The sequence below is a fragment of the Dipodomys ordii genome, unplaced genomic scaffold (genome assembly GCF_000151885.1).
Source record: "Dipodomys ordii isolate 6190 unplaced genomic scaffold, Dord_2.0 Scaffold19, whole genome shotgun sequence".
NCBI lineage: Eukaryota > Metazoa > Chordata > Mammalia > Rodentia > Heteromyidae > Dipodomys > Dipodomys ordii.
Genome location: NW_012267235.1, coordinates 1226114 through 1248446, shown reverse-complemented (window position 1 = coordinate 1248446; position 22333 = coordinate 1226114). Strand labels below are relative to the sequence as shown.

At 39.1% G+C, this 22333-nt stretch overlaps 1 protein-coding gene across 2 annotated transcripts in view; it reads right to left on the bottom strand.

The window, feature by feature from the left end:
* Acaca (acetyl-CoA carboxylase alpha) overlaps positions 1 to 22333 on the bottom strand; it is a 243975-nt gene that overhangs the window by 142490 nt on the left and 79152 nt on the right. For both annotated transcript variants that reach the window (XM_013013338.1, XM_013013339.1), the window contains exons 17-25: positions 21209 to 21290; positions 19369 to 19514; positions 15825 to 15975; positions 14369 to 14503; positions 13923 to 14069; positions 13163 to 13351; positions 12210 to 12310; positions 10726 to 10814; positions 3586 to 3710 (exon numbers count right to left, since the gene is read on the bottom strand). In XM_013013338.1, coding sequence (XP_012868792.1) covers positions 3586 to 3710; positions 10726 to 10814; positions 12210 to 12310; positions 13163 to 13351; positions 13923 to 14069; positions 14369 to 14503; positions 15825 to 15975; positions 19369 to 19514; positions 21209 to 21290 — 1165 coding nt within the window. The remainder of the gene's footprint in view (positions 1 to 3585; positions 3711 to 10725; positions 10815 to 12209; positions 12311 to 13162; positions 13352 to 13922; positions 14070 to 14368; positions 14504 to 15824; positions 15976 to 19368; positions 19515 to 21208; positions 21291 to 22333) is intronic.

Below are 22333 nucleotides of genomic sequence, written 5' to 3'. Positions count from 1 at the left end.
CACTAGAGCACCCTGATTTTCTTGATCCCTTCCTCTAAGGTCAAAGGCCTAGAAGTCATCATCTAGCTCAGCAAAGCACATCAACATTCCTACTTCTAGAAAGCAAAGATTGGAATGCTGGGCACATATAATCATCAATCAGGAAGCCAAGGTAAGCAAAGAAAGGGAAACCAGCAGAGAACACAAGCTGGGGGAATTGAAATGCTACCATGTCTCAGTGACATCTGTAAAACACTGTAAGACTTGCAGAAAGAATAGTCCTAACAACAGAAATGACTCTTACCGGCTACTACCATTAATACACATGATGGGGAGGGGAACAGCCGGCCACTTTCGAAGAAGAAAAGAGAAAGACATGTCTGGCATTCAGTAATATTGGCTCAGAAAGGAAAACCCTGTGAGATTTTCCCTGATCCATAAGTCACCACTGGCTGGCACTGAGCTCAGTTATGTCAATTCATTTCTTCGTTTCCAAATCTCTAAGATGAGGTAAAAATAAGTGATATTTGAAAAAAATTGTAACATGTAAAGCCCATATATCCTATTAGGCTGAGTTTCATTTTATGTTTTAGAGGGAAAAAATGTGAAGATGTCAAAATAATCTAGTTGCCTGGTTTCCAAATTCAGCCTCCTAGTCCCTCTTCCTCCTCCTCCTATCCTATCCATCCAAAGCCAGATACCCTGAAAGAGCCCTTTTCTCTAAAGAGCTCACTCAGTTCATTGGAAAGAAAGTTTGGGTACTATCCATGCAAGTAAGAAGTAATCAGAATGACAAGGCAGTGGTAAAAAAGAAAAGCAGCAAGTCAGGGTCCCATTGGCTTCTGCCTGTCCTGCCTGGCAAAAGCAGAAAGCAAAGCCTCAAACCAGTTCTCTGACAGGGCCCAACGCCTCTGCAGCACCCCCGTGTAATTACACACTTGAGTGACTGGACTCTGAAGAAAATTGAAGGCCTGAGCTCCGAACAGCTGCCATTTTCTCTCTCCATCACACCAGCGTGATTACTTGAGAAATGAACAGCCCCGGCTCAGAGCTACTCCAGAATTCTCAGAGGAAATATGGCTCCGTGTTCCAATAATGAGATTCTTAAGGCAAGCGTTACTTACAATCACTCCGCAAAAGGAGCGAGCCAAGCCCCTATATCTTACAAATTAGAATTTAAGAAACCCAGCGACAGTCCTGGACGATCATTACTCTTCTGCTGCTCCAAGGATTCTGGGCTTTGGTCTATTTTTAGTGCTGAAAACTGTTAAGTTCTTAAAAAGGTAATCATAATAAGATGAAAAATTCACTATAATTAGCTTCCTATAAAGGCGAATTCCATCCTATTTTGGGTCCAAACTGATGGATTCTTCTACCTTCTTGTCATTACCCATTTCTGCTGGAAAGTCTTAACTTTATCTAAATAAGAATTAACAAGCCTTGCATTAAAATTTGAAAGAAAAAAAAGTCAGAAATTTGTTCCCTCTTTTGGTTGAGAAGAAATTAGCAAGTTGCCACATATTACATAATTTTTTTGCAGGAAGCTTTTACTTGAAGAAGTTAAAATATTATACACTTCCAATATGTGTTTTTTCCCTTTCTCAAATGTATCTTGTAGTATCTTCACCATCTAGCTATTCCAGGGTAGCAAAGGTTATGAACTGTCTCTGTAATTATACATTTTTTTTATAATTACATATTTTTAAGTGGCTATCTAAAATGCATTGTCTTTTAGAGTTAACACTCTAGGCAGATGGCTGAGTGGCAACATTGTTAGCCTAAGGTGTGAGATAGTTTTCCTTCATTTAGAAGTGTGACATAAAAAAATGGCAGCAGTGATTTGTGGGATTTTTCTTCTCTCCAAGAAGGAAATAATAGAATTAAAGTAACAAAAGGAAAGCCCACTATTCAAAGGGACCAAAGGAAACTCAAAGAATAAAAAGGTCCTATGGTCCCATAGAAAGACAAATATGTAGCAAGACAATTGCTCAGAACCACAGCAAGAGACTCTAAATCTTATTGTTCTCAGATTCCTAGAATTAAATCAACTAGAAATATCAAGGAGTGAAGGTCTTGCAAATGAACTTCACAAATCTTGTCTGCAAGTCCTAAGTACATTAGTCCTATAAACAACTTTCTGATCTCATCCCTGATTCTAACTTTCTCTCTTTGTTTCTTTAAACCAGTACTAGAATTGAACTTAAGACCTCATGCTCACTAGACAGGCACTCTTATAATGGACCTACAACAGCCAGCTTGTTTTTCCACTGTTTGTTTATTTTCAAGATAGGGCCTCCCTTCATGCATAGGCTAGCCTGTGATCTTACCACTTATACTTCCCTATTTCACTGGGGTTGTCAGGTACACACCTCTACCCACTACTCCTAGCTATTGTGCTTCACTTATACCTGAAATAACAGGACTGTGCCACCATACCTAGCCATTGGTTGAGATAGTCTTGCAAACTTATTTTTGCCCAGGCTGACCTTGCACTTAAATCCCCAGTCTCTGTTCCCCAAAGAGCTAGGATTATAGGCTTGAGCCCTTAATTCTAATATTACTAGCTTATAGGGACAAAATAATGTATCTCCTATCAATACAATAATCAGAGCTTAGATTTTCACGTAACTAAAACAAAAAAAAGACCAAAGAAGATGCAGAATAAATTTGAATTTCTTTGGTAGGGGAGAACCAGTATTAAATTCATAAATTAACATGAGATTTATTGTTTATACCTATGGAACAAACAAGAATTAAAATGGGAAGAGAAAAAAAAAAGAGAAGCAACTCACTGATTAGAGGAAAATACATTTTGTTTTGCTGGTCATGGGCATTAACTCTGGGCCTGGGCGCTGTCCCTCAGCTCTTCAGCTCAAGGCTAGTGCTCTACCACTGGAGCCACAGCGCCACTTCCGGCTTTTTCTGTTTATGTGGTGCTGAGGAATCGAACCCAGGGCCTCATGCTTGCAAGGCATGCACTCTACTGCTGAGCTACCTTCCCAGCCCCAGGAAAATACATTTTTAAAGCTACTGCCATGCTGGGCACCAGTGGCTCATGCTTATAAATCCTAGCTACTCAAGAGGTTGAAATCAAAAGATCAAGGTTCAAAGACAGCCAGGGCTGCAAAGTCCATGAAACTCTTTTCTCCAATTAACTGGCAAAAGCCAGAAGTGAAGCTATAGCTCAAGTGGTAGAATGCTAGCCTTGAGTGAAAAGCTAAGAAACAGCACCCAGGCCTGAGTTCAAAACGCAGTACTGGCACAAAAATTAAAAACACATCAAAAATAAACCTACTGATCACAGTAGCAATGGGAAAGTGAAAGGCACTTCTAAGTAAGGTCAAGAGGTTTGACTTGCTGTAAATATTATATGCATAATTACCAGGTAATAACCAGAACAATACATTTCTAACTAGTGAATTTCTTCAGATTAAGTGTAAAATTAGATGTAAGAAATTGATAATCCACAAAAAAAAAAAATTCTACTCAGTTCATAATTTAAAGGTTTTTCCTCTGACTGTGGCATGGGGCTAGGGAGGACAGGGAATGGGACAACCTTTTAAATATCACTGATTATCCTTACAGGTGCTGAAAAATGATACTCACAATAAGCATTGTAACCAGAAGATTCTTCTTGGTGACTTGAGCATGAGAGAAGATGTAATTCAGTACAGTGTTCATGTCACTTTTGTTCTCCTCCCGAAGGGCAAACACACATTTGTCATAGTGACCTGCAAGCAGCAGAAAGAGCTGGTCTTCACCCTTGTATAAAGGCTTACATTTACACACTATTTGTTTCTTAATGTCTATCATTTACCTGATAAGAATTGAGATTGAATAGATTTATACAGAACTGGCAGTGTAGGTTAGTAAAGGGAGCAGTGAATGAGAAATCAGGAGGATCATCATGTAAGATCTGGACTCAAGGTCTATCTCTGTGACCCACTTACTGTGTGGTCTTGGGCAAATCATTTGACCTTTCTAGACCTCAATTTCACTGTATTAAAGAAAGGTAGGGAGGGGAGGAAGAAGTGTGGCTCAAGTGGCAGAGCACTAACCTTGAACAAAAAAAAGCAGAGAGCATGAGGTAAGCAGTTTTAGCACCCCCCAAAAAAAGAGGGGGATGGAATGTGGCATAAAGACTGGAGAAAGGGTAGATAATGCTAATATCATCCTTGTTCTAAACATTCTCATTTAGATTCAAGGAATAATTTCCTTAGAACAAATATCCTTAAAAACATCAAAAACACTAAACTTGATCTTTAAGATCTACCTCGATTTAAGATTCTGATTGCATGCTGACACACTGAAAAAATGCTTAATTCTACTAGGAAACAAAAGTACACCAATTGTATCAATACCAGCAAGAAGTGTGACTGCTACCTCAGGAATCAACTTGCAACCCCATGAAACAGCTAACCATTTTCTAGGAACTCCAAATGCAAACCAAGGTATAGATTAAGGAGAACCTTGCATTAAGTGAAAAGGTTTCTAGTGAGAGTACAGCTGAGGTTGCACCTGCCTGCCCCTTCTGGAAGGCCATAAGGGTCAGGTTAGTTCTATGTAGTAAAGCTGTGCTCTGCAACATCAATGTAAGCTTCCAGTATATTGCAGACATGTAATATTTACTTTTTCAGAAAGCAGGTTATTGCTGGGCACCAGTGACTCACACCTGTAATCCTAGCTACTCAGGAGGCTGAGATCTGAGGATTATGGCACAAAGCCAGCCTGGGCAAGAAAGTCCATGAGACTCTTATTTCCAATAAACCACCAGAAGACCAGAAGTGGTGCTGTAGATGAAGTGGTAGAGTGCGAAAGAAGAAAGAAAGAAAGGAGGGAGGGAGGGAGGGAGGGAAAGAAGGAAGGAAGGAAGGGAGAGAGGGAGGGAGGAAGGGAGGGAGGGAGGGAAGAAAGAGAAAGAAAGAAAGAAAGAAAGAAAGAAAGAAAGAAAGAAAGAAAGAAAGAAAGAAAGAAAGAAAGAAAGAAAGAAAGAAAGGAAAGAAAGAAAGGAAGAAAGAAGAAAGAAAGGAAGGAAGGAAGGAAGCAAGCAAGCAAACAGGTTATTTTAGAAAAGAATTAGCATTTAAATATTCATAAGTCAGCAATTTATGAAATTAAAAAAATTACTTTTAAACGATTACCACCTCAGTTGAGGTTCCACATTAAGCTACAAACCAGAACAGTGATGCTCAAACTGTATTACCATGGTTTCCTAGATTATTAGTATTTGACTAAGGTATCTTAGTTGATCTGTTTTAAATACAAAGATTGACATAGCATTTTTTAAATAAATGTAAAATATACTTTGAAAACTGTGGATTATAATGCTAATTTCATAAAAGATCATTTTAAAACAAAATGGAAGCTGTTTACAAATTGATTGTCCTTGGGCTAGGGAACGCAGCTCAGTGGTAGAACACTTGCCTAGCATGTGCAGAGATCATTCAATTCTCAGTACTACATAAAACTGGTTGTCTTGCCAGTAAATGGTAGCTCACACCTATAATCAAAGCTACTCAGAAGGCTGAGATCTGAGGACAGCAGTTTGAAGCCAGCCCTGACAGGGAAGTCCAAGAAACATTTATCTTCAGTTAACCAGAAAACAGTCAGAAGTAGAGATACAGCTCAAGTGGTAGAGAACCAACCTTAAGCAAAAAAGCCAAATGAGAGTACAAGGCTCTGAGTTCAAGCCCCAGTACTAGCATAGAAAAACAAACAAAACACACACACACACACACACACACACACACAAAACCTGACCTAAATAATTTCATCTTTCTTCCTACTAATAATTTTGAAGTAACAACAGGAAAATACTTTAGCAATATAATTATGTAAGAGAAAAAAATGAAAAAGTGCACAGGTATTCAGGGTAATAGAAAAGTAAGAAAGAAAGCACTGATACCAAGCATTCTCTTTATAAAAACTATTGTGATGTGTCTATACACGTGTGTATATATATATATATATATATACACACACACACACAAACACACACACACATGTTGCACACACAGAAGAATATATAAAATATATACTAACAATTGAAATAAATGTCCACGTGTTATTTCAGAGCTACTTTTTATAGGGAGTCTAGTACTTGGGTTTCAACTCAGGTTCTCTATGTACTAGCCAGGTGATTCACTCCCCCAGCCCTCACTGTGCTGTTATATACATAGAATAAAATATATGTCAACAGTCAAAATAAATAAATATCCATGTATTATTCCAAAGGTATGTTTTGAGATAAGGCCTTGCTCATCTTGAACTCCTCCTGCTTTAACCTCCTGAATGCTGAGATTATAGCAGGTTCTACCATGTCCAGCTATTAAACTTTAATAGCATAGCTTAGTTCCTTTGAAAACTTCTGTTTTTCCCCCTCAGAAAAAATTACTAAGTTGATTTTCACAATAATCCTTCTTTTGCTTTTTACTTCCGTTTACATTTTTTTTTTTTTTTTGGGTCCGGTCATGGGGCCTGAACTCTGGGCCTGGGCGCTGTCCCTCAGCTCTTCAGCTCAAGGCGAGCGCTCTACCACTTGAGCTACAGTGCCACTTCCGGTTTTCTGGTGGTTTATTGGAGATAGGAGTCTCACGGTCTCTCCTGCCCAGGCTGGCTTTGAACCGCGATCCTCAGATCTCAGCCTCCTGAGTAGCTAGGATTACAGGCGTGAGCCACCAGCGCCCGGCATACATTTTTTTTAATTTAACTTTTCCTGCTAGTTTATGTGTATACCTTGACTCATCCATTTTCAATGTATATGTAATAATCTGTTTTAAGAACATCATAGAAATCAAGTCTATTTCTATAGATTATAATATAATAAATAATATGATAAATAATATAATAATCTATAGATTTCTTACTAGCATTTTGGAAATGTGATGACACCAAACAGTCCTGTATCTGTCCCTTAATAAATGACTATAAAAGAGTTTCTCTAAAGTATATTATACCTTGGGGTAAAATAACTAGGTTGAAAAAAAAAGTTAAAGTTCAACTTTATTAGATATTGACAAACCATTTTCCAAAACAGTCACAACAATCTGTACTCTCACTTACAGGAACTATAAAAGATGATGATATGACTTTGCCAATCACACTGTGTTTTTGGTTCACATTTATCTGATAAATAGCATGTCTTATTGTAAATTTAGGGATAATTTGCATAAAAGATATCTGAAATACCTTTTTCTATCTTTTATCCCTTTTTCTATTAGTTTGCTTTTACTTATTGACTCAAACAAGCTCTAAATACAAATTGTTAGTTGTCTATTTTGCAAATACCTTCTCTCACACGAGTGCCTGTATTTTATTTAGTCTCTTAATGATATATTTTAATGCAGCTGTTTTCTTGAAGTGGGTGTGGTGGTAATGAAATTTGAACGCAAGGCCTCATACTCACTGGTGTCTCAGTTCTAAACAGAAGTTCTTAAGTGAGACTGAACTAATCAACCTTTTCCTTTAGGTTGTACTTGTTATGTCTCTGAGATCATAAGAATATTCTATAAACTTAATAGTTTTCCTTCCTTGGCAAATGTTTGATTCCAATTCATTTAAAATTGTTTATGTATGGTATAAAATAGGGATTCAATTATTTCTACCTCTCCTTTAAAAAAAGGCAATAGCTCACTATCCCAGTATTATTTATAGAAAAAGTCTATGCTTTCTTCAATCTACAATGCCTGCTCTACCACAAAATAAGTTTCACATATGTATAGGTCCGTTTCTAGGTTTTTAAGCTTCTTTGATTTATAAATTTGTCCCTACACAAGTGTAATAACTGCTTAATATGTCTTTTTGTTAGATCTTGATGTCTCATCAAGTAAATCTTATTTCTTCAGAAATTCTTGGTTATACTACTAAATATCCCCATGCTGATGATCACATGTATGGTGTATAACATGTGAACACTGTTATATATTACAGACTGTGATAGACAATTTGCTCCAGGAAAGTTAGAATGAACTTGTGACTTAGAAATTATGTAATCATTTAAGCACAATCAAAAAAAAAAAAAAAAAGAACTTCGGGGAAGGGAGGGAGGGAGGGGATGGTAGGGGGAAAACAATGGAGGGGCTAACAATGTTCAAGAGGAAGTGTACTCATTACCTCACTCATGTATCTGTAACCCTCTATATAGTATCTTTACAATAAAAAAAAAAGAAATTCTTGGTTATTGGAGACTTTTATGTAAATTTTTGAACTGACATGAAAATATTAGTAATGAGAATATCAATGAGCCGACAGATGAATTTGAGAAGTAATACCTTTGTAATAGTACATATTCCAAACTAAGATTTTGATAATTACATGGATATTCTTTACTATTAATCACTGAATAGAATTTCTTCTAAAAACAGTCTGGCACATTTACTTTATATTTTGGTTGCTATTTTAAATAGTGTATGTTTCTAAAATTTATTCTCTAAACATCTGTTCTACTGCAGAAAAAAAATTACAAACCAATTTTTTGGCAGAAAAGGGCTTGAGACAGGGACATACTATACACACATACAGGCTGGCCTCAAATTCATAATTCTCCTGCTTCTACATCCAAAGGCCTATACTACCATGTCAGGGTTGTTTTTTTGTTTTGTTTTGCCAATCCTGGGGCTTGAACTCAGGGTCTAGTCACTGTACCTAAGCTTCTTTTACCAAGGCTAGCATTTTATCACCTGAGATACCACACCACTTCTGGCTTTTTTGTTTATGTGAAACCAAGAAATTGAACCCAGGGCTTCATGCATGCTAGGCAAACACTCTACCACTATGCCACATTCCCACCAGATTTTTTTTTTTTTTTAAGATGATGGTGGTACTGCAGATCAAACCCAGGGCCTTCCACATGCTAGATAAGCACTTTACAGTGAGATTTTATATGCTGACTTTTGCACCCAACGATTTTGTTGGGCTTTAAATAATTTACTAATAAATCTGTATACTCTGAGCTTTTCAAGTGGACATGTCTATCAGTGGCAGTCTTACTCCTTTCCAATCCTCCTCTCTTGCTTTATTGTACAGGACATCAATCCAATATCAATACCAAGTATCTTTGCTTTATTATTAATTTTTAAAACCATGCTCTCATACTCATTACCTTACTTATGTAGATATAACTCCTCTGTATATCACCTTTACAATAATTTTTTTTAAAATGCTTTCTAGAATACTCCCAACTCTGTGTCAGCTCATGCCTTTTTTTCTTTATGCCAGGAGCACTGACCAGGGTTGTAAGTGGTTAGTATGGCAGATAAGAGGGGCCATAACATAACCCTTACCTACATGGAGAACTTCTTGCCTACTGTTTACTTAAAAAAATTAAAAAATAAATAAAATAAAAGCCACCTAACTATATATATATCCTGTAGCTTTTTGTGGGTCCCTTTTGTAAGATTTTTAAAAAGCTCCATTTGAAGGTTAGGGCTATAGCTCAGTGGCAGAGCACTTCTCCAGCATACACAAGGCCCTGGGTTCTATCCCCAATATTGCAAAAAAGAATGGTTCCAATCACTCTTCCTTATTTTCAAGAGTTTATCATGAATCAATGTTTACCTTTGCTTTTCCTCACATATCTTGAGATCATGCACATGTTTATTCCTCCTTTAATCTATTACTACATGATAAATTACATAAATCCCAAAATTTAAAGCTAACTTGGTTATGACATATTGTCTTATACATGGCCGAGTTCAACTTACTGATATCTAGTTCAGGAATTTTGCTGGTTGCAAGTGACAGAATTATCTCTTAAAAGAGACCAGAACAAATAGGAGACAATCTCAGCTAATGTTTTCAATTCCGTGGTGTTTAACTGCCACCTTGTGGCAGGAAGCAACACCAGCAGTACATAGCTTTAAAATTCCAGCCAAGATAATTCACACTTAAAGCCCACGGACAGCACCCAAGCCTAGAATTCAAGCCCCATGACTGACAAAAAAAAAAAAAAAAAATGTGGGGCCCAAGGAACCAAATTACATGTAAAGGATTTCAACAATATTAAAAACATTTGTGGGGGCAGCCCGGCGCTGGTGGCTCACGCCTGTAATCCTAGCTACTCAGGAGGCTGAGATCTGAGGATCGCGGTTCAAAGCCAGCCTGGGCAGGAGAGACCGTGAGACTCCTATTTCCAATAACCACCAGAAAAACCAGAAGTGGCACTGTAGCTCAAGTGGTAGAGTGCTCGCCTTGAGCTGAAGAGCTGAGGGACAGTGCCCAGGCCCAGAGTTCAAGCCCCACGGCCGACCAAAAAAACAAAAAAGACAATACATCATTTAGTAAAGCTCTTCATAAAGTCGGGGAAAAAATTCCACCTAAATGATACACTAAAAAATAGTGCAAAATCTGAACCTTCCCTTATGCCTGTGGCTCAATATATGGATTAGGTGCTGAGAGGCAAGCTCTTCACAAATGAAATTTCAATTTCAGCCTGGTCATGACCCAACCAACTCTCACTATACAAGGTCAAGAAGATGTCAATAGGGAATGCTAATCTCTAGTAGACAGGTTATCTCAGCCCTTTCCCAGAAGTACAATGGGTTTACAATTTCATCAAGCTGTGTTTTATTGTTGCTCTTTCCATGGGACTAGTGGGTCTAGATTTTGAGAGGGGTAAAAGTAAAATGTTTATTCAAAGAAAGTGCTGGTAAAGGCAAGAACTGGCTTAGCTGTTACACAGTCTTATATGGTTTGGGTTGGTGATAAGAGTTAGAAATTTTCTAAAGGAGTCCCCAGGAAGAAGCTTACCATTCTGGAATTGTGTCTCTACTCTCAGGTACTGCCGGAGCAGATCCATCACCACAGCCTTCATGTGGCCTCGGATGCCACTTCGGTACCTAAGCAGACAAAAAAGTTTCTTCTGAAAATTTGATAGGCAAACACTATTAAATAATAAACCTGAGACAAATTTACTTTTTGTTTGTTTGTTTGCCAGCCCTGGGGCTTGAACACTGTTGCCTGAGCTTCTTTTACTCAAGGCTAACAATCTACCACTTGAGCCATAGTGCCACTTCTGGCTTTTTCTGTATATATGGTACTGAGTAATCAAACCCAGGGTTTCATACATACTAGGCAAGCACTCTACCATTAAGCTGCATTCCCAGCCCCCAAATTTACTTTCTAGATATACTGAACCACTTTTCCTTTTGAATCTAAAGCTCTAGAGTAGGGTTGTGATTTATATTTTCAGATTGTTAATTCAAATCATACAACCAGATTAACTGCAAGCCTTAATTTCTCTATAGAAAATACCTATTATAAAGGAAAAAAGAAAATAAAAATAAGAACAAAAGAAAAAAACTTCATAACCATATTTATTAATGATATCCTGATTCAGTTTCTACTGCTGAGTACAAATTATTAACACACTCTTGAAATGGCTAAGAAATTTCTAAATCTTTTATAAGTACCTTAAAGTTAGGATGAAAATTAAGAAAATAACACTGACAGGCGCCTGTAATCATGCCTGTAATCCTAGCTATTCAGGAGGCTGAGATCTGAGGATCATGGTTCAAAGCCAGCCCAGGCAGAAACATGCATGAGACTCTTATCTCCAATTAACCACCAGAAAAGTGAAAGTAGTGCTGTGGCTCAAGTGGTAAAGCACTCGCCTTGAATTGAAGAGCTCAGGGACAGTGCTCAGGCCCAGAGTTCAAGCCCTATGACTGACAAAGAAAAGAAAAGAAGGAAGGAAGGAAGGAAGGAAGGAAGGAAGAGAGAGAGAGGGAGAGAAAGAGAGAAGGAGGGAGGGAAGGAGGGAGGAAGGGAGGGAAGAACAGAACAGAATACAAATGCTGGGCCTGAGTGACTAACAGAGAGAATATTAAGAACTTACAGTAAAGCCAGGCATACTCAGGAAGCTGAGATCTAAGGATAGTAATTCAAAGCCAGCCAAGAGAGCAGAGACTCTTATCTCCAATTAACCATTAAAAAGCCAAAAGTGGAGCTGTAGCTCAAGTGGCAGAGTGTTAGCCTTGAGCTAAAAAGCTCAAGGACAGTGCCTAAGCTTTGAGTTCAAGCCCCAGAACCAGAACCAAAAAACAAAAAATCACAATGAGTATGAGTTATGTCATAATTCTAAAATATTTAAAAGACACATTGTATTTTATAATATAAAATTTGCTTTTTGCTTTCAAAGTCAGACCTGAGGTATATCTCTTTATGACCACTTAAAAGAAGAGGAAGGTACAGAAGTGGACAGTTCTGGGAATCTGGAGTTACATGTTAAGTACCTCTGTACCAGCTGGACAATGCTCTGAGTGTTCATGAAGAAGACTTCCCTTTCAGATTTCCGGTTCAATGTAGCTGCATGACTATCTAGGATGTTGGCAATCTAAGAATGTAAAGGAAAAAGAAATGAAGCTCAAGTCTAACAAAGGGACTAAAAAAACTTTGGCCTCTTAAAGCACCACTTCTAGGAATCTTCTTAGTCATGACAATTCCTGATTGACACATTACCAGCAGCTAGACATTACTGAATACAGTTTAGGGGCTTCTGCAACTTTTGTCTCTTTTTACTCTTTTCCAGATGGACTTATGGAGAGTTCACAAAAACTATAATCTACCTAGAGACTCAGATGGGCAAAAGCATCTAAGGTCAAGATCCAAACTTTACTCAGCGCTGCCCAGCTTTATCCCCTACATACATCAGCTTTACAGGCTAATAAAACTGAAACCAGGTGGGATCTGGTAGCTCACACCTATAATTCCACTTAGGAAGCTGAGATTTGAAGATCACAGTCATAAGCCAGCCTGGGCAGGAAGTCTATGAGAATCTTATCTCCAATTAATCACAGAAAAAACTGGTAGATTTCAAGTCTTGTGCTAAAGAAGCACCTGGGCCCAGAGTTCTCAGGACTGTCAAAACAACAACAACAAGAAAAACAAACAAAAAACCCCGTATCTATTGAGGTAGTCTCTAATAATACTAAAACTATCCTTTAAATTTATGAAAATATTTCTAATTAGGGAACAGCCCTAAGAATAAATCTATATAGGTTACATTTCATATACAGTGCTTTCATTATTGGACTCATCTGCTGAGGCAATTTTATGAAAGATGCAATGCTTAAAATTGTAAAAGCACTAAGCCAGACAGCAAGCAGTATCCAAACATAGCAAAGAATCCTACAGTATAAACTCCAAGGATAGTCTGGAAAATAATTATAGTGTTTCCTATAAGTACCTGCTGGCTGGGAAACTGACATAGGACTGATGTGATATTGCTAGCATACTGAGCCATTTCCTTCTTGATAGACTTCTCCACATTGAGCGGGATTCGCCCAGAGACACTGGTCATGATATCTTGCAATTCTAGGAGAGGCAGGGAGGGATCTCTCAGAGTTTTCATCAACCGTTCTACCCAGTCTTTTACCTGAGAAGAATAAATTAAACAGGACCCATAGTTAGTAAAGTTCCTAAAATATCTAAATTCACTATCATATAATGATTACTTTAAAACTGCAAGTGTAATCATCAAATACTGACCCTATTCTCTAGTTTAAAAAGCAGTATTCCCGCTGGGCGCCAGTGGCTCATACCTTTAATCCTAGCTACTCAAGACCCTGAGATCTGAGGATCACGGTTCAAAGCCAGCTGGGCAGGAAAGTCCATGAGTCTCTTATCTCCAATTTAACCACCACAAAACTGGAAGTGGCCCTGTGGCTCAACTGGTAGAGCGCTAGCCTTGAGCTGAAGAGCTCAGGGGCAGCGCCCAGGTTGAGTTCAAACCACAGGACCAAAAAAAAAGCAGTATTCTCAAGTACATATGAAGTCCACTAAAAAGCTAAAAAGCAAATAAAGACTTCAAATCCCGCAACTAAAAGTGGGAATTTCAGACCACACAGCTTTCTTTCCTTCCCTTAGAAAGATCCTGAGATTTAAAAACTACTTCAGGGAATGGCTACTCCATTTCTATACCCTTTCCCAAAAGAGGTCATTCATACCCTATTGCTGAAGAAAGGATCTGGAAGGCAGTATCCATTCATCACATTAACCAAATTATCCAGGACATAGTGGAACACTCGATGGAGCTTCTCGCCTCTGAGAGCTGTACTCTGGATTTGTGGCAGACTACCCGTGTGAAGCTCAGCCTGTCAATCCCAATGAGAGACTGTTATTCATTACCTTCTATTCCGCGTTTAAATACTACTGCAAATTGAAATATCCTTCATTGTACCTAGCTCCTAAAAGTCAGTAAACATAAAGAGGACATTATAGAATCTTAGTCTTATATTATTACAGACTCTAGCTCTACACACAGGGACAAACATAAGGCATTAGAATGGGATGAAAGAATTTAAGAAAAAACTGGCAAATTAAGCAATTGCCCCTCCAAATAACCATATTCCTCAGCTCTTGAAGAACACTATTTACAGTACCTCCTCCTCACCTGCTGAACCTTGCTGGGGTTGTCCAGCTGCATTTTGGCTATTACACAGCCAGGGTCAAGAGCTGCTCCGGTTCTCTTGACATAATGGATGCAGCCAGATTCTGCAGCTGTTAAGGTCATCACCATCTTCATTACCTATAAATGAAAAATATATAAATTGGTCTAATCTTTCTTTGTACAGATGAATGTTTTAAAGAGGTCAGCTTTCCCCTTAGCATCTTAATTGGACTATACTTAATGCAACCCAGAAAAATGAGAATCTGTCGAAAATCTCCTATTGAGTACCAAAACAGACAATTAAATTTCTCAAGACCTAGCTTTGAGATTAAGAAGAGTCACTGACATCTCCTGTGTTTCTAACTTTTAAATCCATTTGCTACAGCTTATGGTCTTAACTGTTTTGTACTGATCACATGGGCATAAGTTCACTGTTCACATATAAACAATCTGTCTCCTCCTATCAGTGGAACTGAGTACTCACTATAAATCTATCTAAAATGTCCAGGAAGCCCACAGTTACTCTTCATTCTTCTTTCTCCCTCATCTCCCACTTACAATGCTAGTCAAGAATATCTTCTAAACCTCCCTCAAAATCTTCTGTTATATATTGGGTTTAGGCCCTCCTCATTTTTTTGCATAAAGTACTTCAAAAGCCTCCAAAGAGATTTCCCTACTGGCTATATATCTCCAACAAGGTTCTCCCCAAACAATCATTCTAGAATCCAAATCTCATCATACATGACTTTTCTCCTTAAATTCTTCAATGATTCCCTGGTGCCTTTAGAATAATCTAAATTTGCTAGTTGTCATTCAAGACCCTTCATGATCTCACATTTAAAACCTCATACACTATTAAGCATGTTTGCTTGCCACTCCCAATCTAATCTTAGCCTATTTTCAAGCAATATTAATACATGACTGTGGTCCCTAAATACACCAGTCTTGCTTCTGTGCCTTTACGCAGGGTATTCTATCACTTTTGAACATCACCTGATCTAGTATTATTTACCCTTCAAAAAAAAGATCAAATATCTCCCATTTCCTTAAGGTGCCTTTCCCTACTTTGTACTCTATCTCAATTTGGGAATGGTGGTGCTGTGTACTTTGTACTTAGCCTTCTCAGAATTTTTTACTTGTCTGTTTTGTATTCCAATACCACCATCTCATTTTCCCCGCTCCCTGACCATAACATTTTTTTATGCAGCTAGTAATTAGCACAACATCTAACAGCCAGTAAGCACTATTGCCAGCATCTATATTTATAGTTTCTTCACCTGTCAAAGAAAATGGTAAGCTTTATATTTGTTTTCAAAGTCTAAAGGTTCACAACCCCAATTAAACCAACTGATGTCTTTCCTTTCTATTTCTATTTCTTTTCTGTTATTTTTTACTCTTAGTCCATGCCAGCCAACTATTTTTCCCTCCCATGACCCAATAGCTTATTCACCACTCTGACCTCAATCTCAGCATAGCACTGGCCAGCAAACACATGGCCTCCATCCTCTACAATGTATTGGATTAACTTCCCAGCAGAAGGTGAGCGCATCACTGACGGGTCATTTTCCTTCTCAAACACACAGGTTTTATTGCCAATCGTGATACGGTATCTAGGAGGTAAGTGGGAGTATGTTAGACAATAAAGCACTCAGGATATAAAAACAAATGGCAGAAAATGTCTATTTAAAAAAATAAATAACAAAAAAAACTTTATCCTGCATGCAAATACAGGTATGTAAGCACGTAGGACATTCATTGTATTTTTGGTTACAATTTCATTAACAATTTCCTCATATGTATATATTTTGATCAAACTAATTCCTAATAATCATTTTCTGTTCCTAACCCACCCTTACCTTCTGCTAGTCTCATTTTTTTTTTTTTTTGGTCGGTTGTGGGGCTTGAACTCTGGGCTTGGGCGCTGTCCCTCAGCTCTTCAGCTCAAGGCGAGCGCTCTACCACTTCCGGTTTTCTGGTGGTTTATTGGAGATAGGAGTCTCACGGTCTCTCCTGCCCGGGCTGGCTTTGAACCGCGATCCTCAGATCTCAGCCTCCTGAGTAGCTAGGATTACAGGCGTGAGCCACCAGCGCCCGGCTAGTCTCATTTTTCTTAACAGCCCTTACTTCTAATTTCAACGCTTTTATTTTAGCTGGTCCTAGAGCTTGAACTCAGTGCCTGGGCACTCTCCCTGAGCTTTAAAGTTCAAGGCTAGCACTCTATCACTTAAACCACAGCTCTACTTCTGCCTTTCTGGTAGTTGATTGGAATCATATCCTTAGTAAAAGAATACTGATCAAAAGTTGAGGGGATCTTTTGAATATAATGTTTGAATATGAACACAACACAATCTCTTCCTAGAGAGAGAATGGAAGATTTTGGGGATCCTACAAGAAAAGTTGAAGCAGCAATGGGTAGGAGCCTTTTCCTGTTTCTACAAGGATATTCTGTAGAGATGAACAGTTTAAGCTTTGCGCTAGTAGCTCATACTTACAATCTGAGGTACTCAGGAGGTTAAAATCAGGAGAATTATGGTTTAGGTCCAGCCTTGGCAAAAATGCTAGTGAAAATCCATCTCAACAAATAAAAAAACGCTGGAGCCAGGAGCTGGTGGCTCACAACTATAATCCTAGCTACTCAGAAGGTTGAGATCTGAGGATCACAGTTTGAAGCCAGCCCAGGCAGAAAGGTCCCTGTGAGACTCTTATCTCCAATTAACCACTCAAAAACCAAAGTGGGGCTGTGGGCTTAAAGTGGTTGAGCGCCTGGCACTCAGGGACAATGCCCAGGCCCTGAGTTTAAGCCCCGCAAACAGCCAAAAAAAAAAAACTGGATATGATGTCACATACTTATTACCTGAGCTACATAGAAAAACTGAAATATGGCCATAAAAAAATACTCGGACCTACCTGTTCAAAGTAGGTCATAAAGCTGGGTGCTGGTGGCTCACACCTGTAATCCTAGCTACTCATGAGGCTGAGATCTGAGGATCACAGTTCAAAGCCAGCCCAGGCAGGTAAGTCCATGAGACTTTTATCTCCAATTAACCACCAGAAAACTGGAAGTGGCCTTGTGGCTCAAGTGGTAGAGCCCTCGTCTTGAGCTGAAGAGGTGAGAGACGGCGCCTAGGCCTAGAGTTCAAGCCCCATGACCAAAAATAAAAAGAGGAAGTCCTAAAAACTTTATTCCAACGAGGCTTCTGCTTTGTGTACAGAGGTCAAAAGGAATCTGAACAATTAGGCCTTGTTAAGGCCATTGCCAAAGTCACTGCCCTTAGGTCAAAGCCCCTCTTTTTTTTTTTTTGGTGCTGGTTCTGGGGCTTGAACTTTGGGCCTGGCCACTATCCCGTACTTTTGGGCTCAAGGCTAGTGCTCTATCACTTCAGCCATAGCTCCACTTCTGGCTTTTTGGTGGTTAGTTAACTAGAAATAAGTCTCATGGACTTTCTTGTCTGGTTTGGCTTTGAACCACAATCCTCAGATCTCTAATAGCTAGGAGTATAGGCTTGAGCCATTGACACCTGGTCTTTTTTAATCTAGATTTTTGTATATTAGAGAAAACATGTGATATTTGTATTTTTGTATTTATATTTTTCATGTTCCCCATCCATTTTCTTGCAAATGACAGAATCATTATTATTTCAGTCATGTATAAGATTACAGGTATGAACAATCAGCACCTTGCTGTTCTCATACTTTTGCCCTAGCCAATGCCTCATCATCATAATCCTACTCCTATATCCTAAGAAGCTGCAATTATACGTTTGCACTATCATGCCTAATTCTTCTAGGATAAATTTTTCAATAACTGGGCTGGCTTCAAACTGTGATCTTCCTATCTTTACTTCCAATGGAACTGAGATTACAAATACACACCACCACACCTGGCAGTTAGATGTAGTTTTGATATCCATTTCCCTAACAGGTAAGAATGCTGAACATATTTTCACATTTTTTTTGGGGGGGGGTCCGGTTGTGGGGCCTGAACTCTGGGCCTGGGCGCTGTCCCTCAGCTCTTCAGCTCAAGGCTAGCACTCTACCACTTGAGCCACAGAGCCATTTCCAGCTTTCTTCTTTTTGCTTATGTGGTGCTGAGGAATCGAACCCAAGGCCTCAGGCATGCAAAGCAAGCGCTCTACCACTGAGCCACCTTCCCACCCCATTTTCACATATTTATCAGCCACTTGTACTTCTTTTTTTGAAAACTGTCCAGTTCATTTTCTTATTGACTGAATTAAAGAATACTATTTGTAAAAGTACTTAAAAAATAAACATAGTGCATATATAATTTGTATATGCATTATAACAGCTCTGCAAAAATAAATTATTAACAGTGGTTGATTATGAAGAGAGAAACACAGTTTTCATTGTCTACCCACATTGGCATGAAAGGGAGACATGTTTTCTTTTCATTGGTATAGAAGAGAGACACGTTTATCTTTTCTTTCCTTAACAGGTCTCATTAAATTTTCCATATAGACTCAACGTGCTGGGTTCAAGTGATCTTCCTCCCTCAATCTCCAAAGTAGGTGGGGGCTACAGGAATATAATATTTTCTTTCTTTCTTTTTTTTTTTTGGGTCTGGTCATGGGGCCTGAACTCTGGATCTGGGCGCTGTCCCGCAGCTCTTCAGCTCAATGCTAGTGCTCTACCACTTGAGCTACAGCATCACTTTCGGCTTTCTTTCTTTTTGCTTATGTGGTGCTGAGGAATCGAACCCAGGGCCTCATACATGCAAGGCAAGCACTCTACCACTGAGCCACCTTCCCAGCCCCAAGAATGTAATATTTTCTTAAATATAAATTCAGCATCTTGAACAATGTTCCCCTTCCACATGTGATATTTTCAACTGTAAATACTTTCACATTCTTGAGATTTTTTAATGTTTTTTTAAAATTAAAAGTAAGTATACCAAAATAAGCCTGAGATCATCCTCAAAGCTAGTGACTAACAAGTGAAAAAGTTAATACAATGACCAGCAAATGGGCCTAGGAATAGCCACTCACCGATCCACTTCTTCCTTCATGTATGTGGTATAACTACTGCCATCATAAGACAAGAGTAGTCCTCCATCACTTAGCCGGTGCACATCTACTTCTACACAAGATCCATTCATGATTACCACATAGGAGTTGGGTGATTGTCGAGTTACCTACAGTAAACAAAACCAGAAGTGGCAAGTCAGTTTGGGAGAACCACAGACAAACTTTCATTATTTCAAAAATACAGGTTAAAAAAAATTCTGAGCCAGGTGCCAGTGGCTCACACCTGTAATCCTAGTTACTCAGGAGGCTGAGATCTGAGGATACCAGTTCAAAGCCAGCCCAGGCAGGAAAGTCCACGAGACTCTTATCTCCAATTAACCACTAGAAAACTCAAAGTGGTGCGGTAGCTCAAAGTGGCGTAGCCTTGACTGAGCAAAACAGCTCAGGAACAAACAAAAATTCTGTCAAGAAAAAATAAATTAAGGGCTGGGAAGGTGGCTCAGTGGTAGAGCGCTTGTCTTGCATGCCTGAGGCCCTGGGTTCCATTCCTCAGCACCACATAAGCAAAAAGAAAAAAAGCCAGTAGTGGCGCTGTGGCTCAAGTGGTAGACCGTGCTAGCCTTGAGCTGAAGAGCTGAGGGACAGCGCCCAGGCCCAGAGTTCAGGCCCCACGACCGGACCCAAAAAAAAAAAAAGAAAGAAAAAAGAAATTAATGTGCTAGAGGCTGACTGCTCATACCCGTAATCCTAGCTACTTATGTAGCTGAGATCTAAGGACTGCAGTTTGAAGCCAGCCCACACAAAAACTTCCTTTAAACTCTTACCTCCAATTAACCAACAAAAAGCTAGGACTGGAACTGTGGCTCAAGTGGTACAGTGCTATCCTTGATTTAAAAAAGCTCATGGAGGGCCTGAGAAGTTGGCTCAGTGGTAGAGTGCTTGCCTTGCATGCATTAGGCCCTGGGTTCGATTCCTTAGCACCATATAAGCAGAAAAAACCAGAAGTGGCACTGTGGCTCAATTGGTAGAGCACTAGCCTTGAGCCAGAATGCTGAGGGGACAGTGCCCAGGCTCTGAGAATTCAAGCCCCAGGACCAGCATTAAAAAAAAAAAAAAAAACAACTTAAAAAAGAAGTTAACAGCATTCACATATCTGTACTAGTGTCTATGAGCATGGCACAGTCCTACTGTAAATAAATAACTTCAATTGTTGCTCTCTGTCAGAATGCTCTTCCTCTTTTTAATCTCTTGGTAGTAAAGAAGCCAAAAGATTTACATAGCATCATCAAATAATGCTTCATACTATTGACGCATTAACAACCCAATCTGGCTCTTCACCTCTTCAAGGAATGAAATTTTATCCTGTTTCTCTCTGTCTCTCCCTGCACTGGGGCTGAGCTCAAAGGCTTTGTGCTCATTCAAGTTTGCTTGCACTCTACCACTTGAGCCATACCTCCAATTTTTGCTGGTTACTTTGGAGATGGGGAGTCTTGCAAACTTTTCTGTCCAGGCTGAGATCTCAGCCTTTTGAGTAGCTAGGATTAAGGTGTTAGTCACCACCCCTGACTTTTCCTATCTCTTGACCTAAAGAAAACTAGTAACTAAGACACACAAAAACTGAAGTGTATCGGGCTGGGAAGTTGGCTCAGTGGTAGACTGCTTGTCTTGCATGTATGAGGCAATGGGTTTGATTCCTCAGCACTACATAAGCAGAAAAAGCCAGAAGTGGTGCTGTGGCTCAAGTTGTAGGGCACTAGCCTTGAGCTGAAGAGCAGAGGGACAGCGCCCAGGCCCAGAGTTCAGCCCCAACTGGCAAAAAAAAAAAACAACTGAAGTGTAGGCTTCAGTGGGGCTCACATACCTTAAGTACATACTTGACTCCTTCATATATCAGTTCAACATCTACTGTGTTAAGAAGTGTATGAGCAGGAAGGACTTGACCCCTAAAAGAAGACAACATAAAACACACTTTAGAAAGTGTAATAAAGGAAATTCAGATTATTGTGTTATTTCTTAAACAGGAAGACATGGGGAAATAAAAAACATAAAAACCATCTATAAGGGACTGATGAAATAAACTATGGATAAATAATACATCAAAAATGTTTCAATTGGAGCACAACATACATAAAATGTACTATCTTAACTATTTTTAAGTGTATAGCTATACAGTGTTGAAAATATGTCTACTACTGTGCAAACATTTTTTACTAGCTTATTGTTGTTTTAAAGGTGATATGCAGCAACTGTTCCCTCATTCTCTCTCATTCCTTCCCTCCCATCTCCACCATGAGTTGCTTGGTTCACTTTCACCAACGTCCAGTGCAGCCAGTGGTGCTTTTCTCCTAAGGCTATCCTCTTTTAGTCTTACTGTATATAGCTGTCTAAAATTCTGTATACTTTGTGATATCCTGGTGCATTTTAAATCTAACTTCTGCATATCAGGGAGAACGTGCCATTTGTATCTCTGAACTTGGCTTGCCATGCTCAACATGATTTGTTCTAGTTCTATCCATTTCCCTGTGAATGCCATCATTTTACTCTTTCTAATGGCTATGTAAAATTCCATTGTATATAGGTACCACACTTTTTTTTTAATTCATTTATCTATTCTGAGGCATATAGGTTGTTTCCATATCTTGGCTACTGTCAAGAGTGCAGCAATGAACATGGATGTGCAGGCATCCTGGTTCATGATGCTCAGGGTAGATGCCCAGGAGTGGTAGGGCTGGGTCACAGGGAAGGTCTATGTTTAGTTTTTTGAGGAACCTCCAGACTGCTTTCCCGAGTGGTTGTATTGGTTTATATTCCACTAGCAGGGCAGCAGGGATTCTTTTTCTCCACATTCCCACCAGCATTTGTTGTTGTCTGAATTTAGAATATTGGTCAGTCCAATGGGGGTAAAATGGGTTGTTTTGATTTCCATTTCCTTTATGGCCAGGGATGATGAGCATTTCCTTATGTGTTTGCCTTTTTTTTTTTTTTT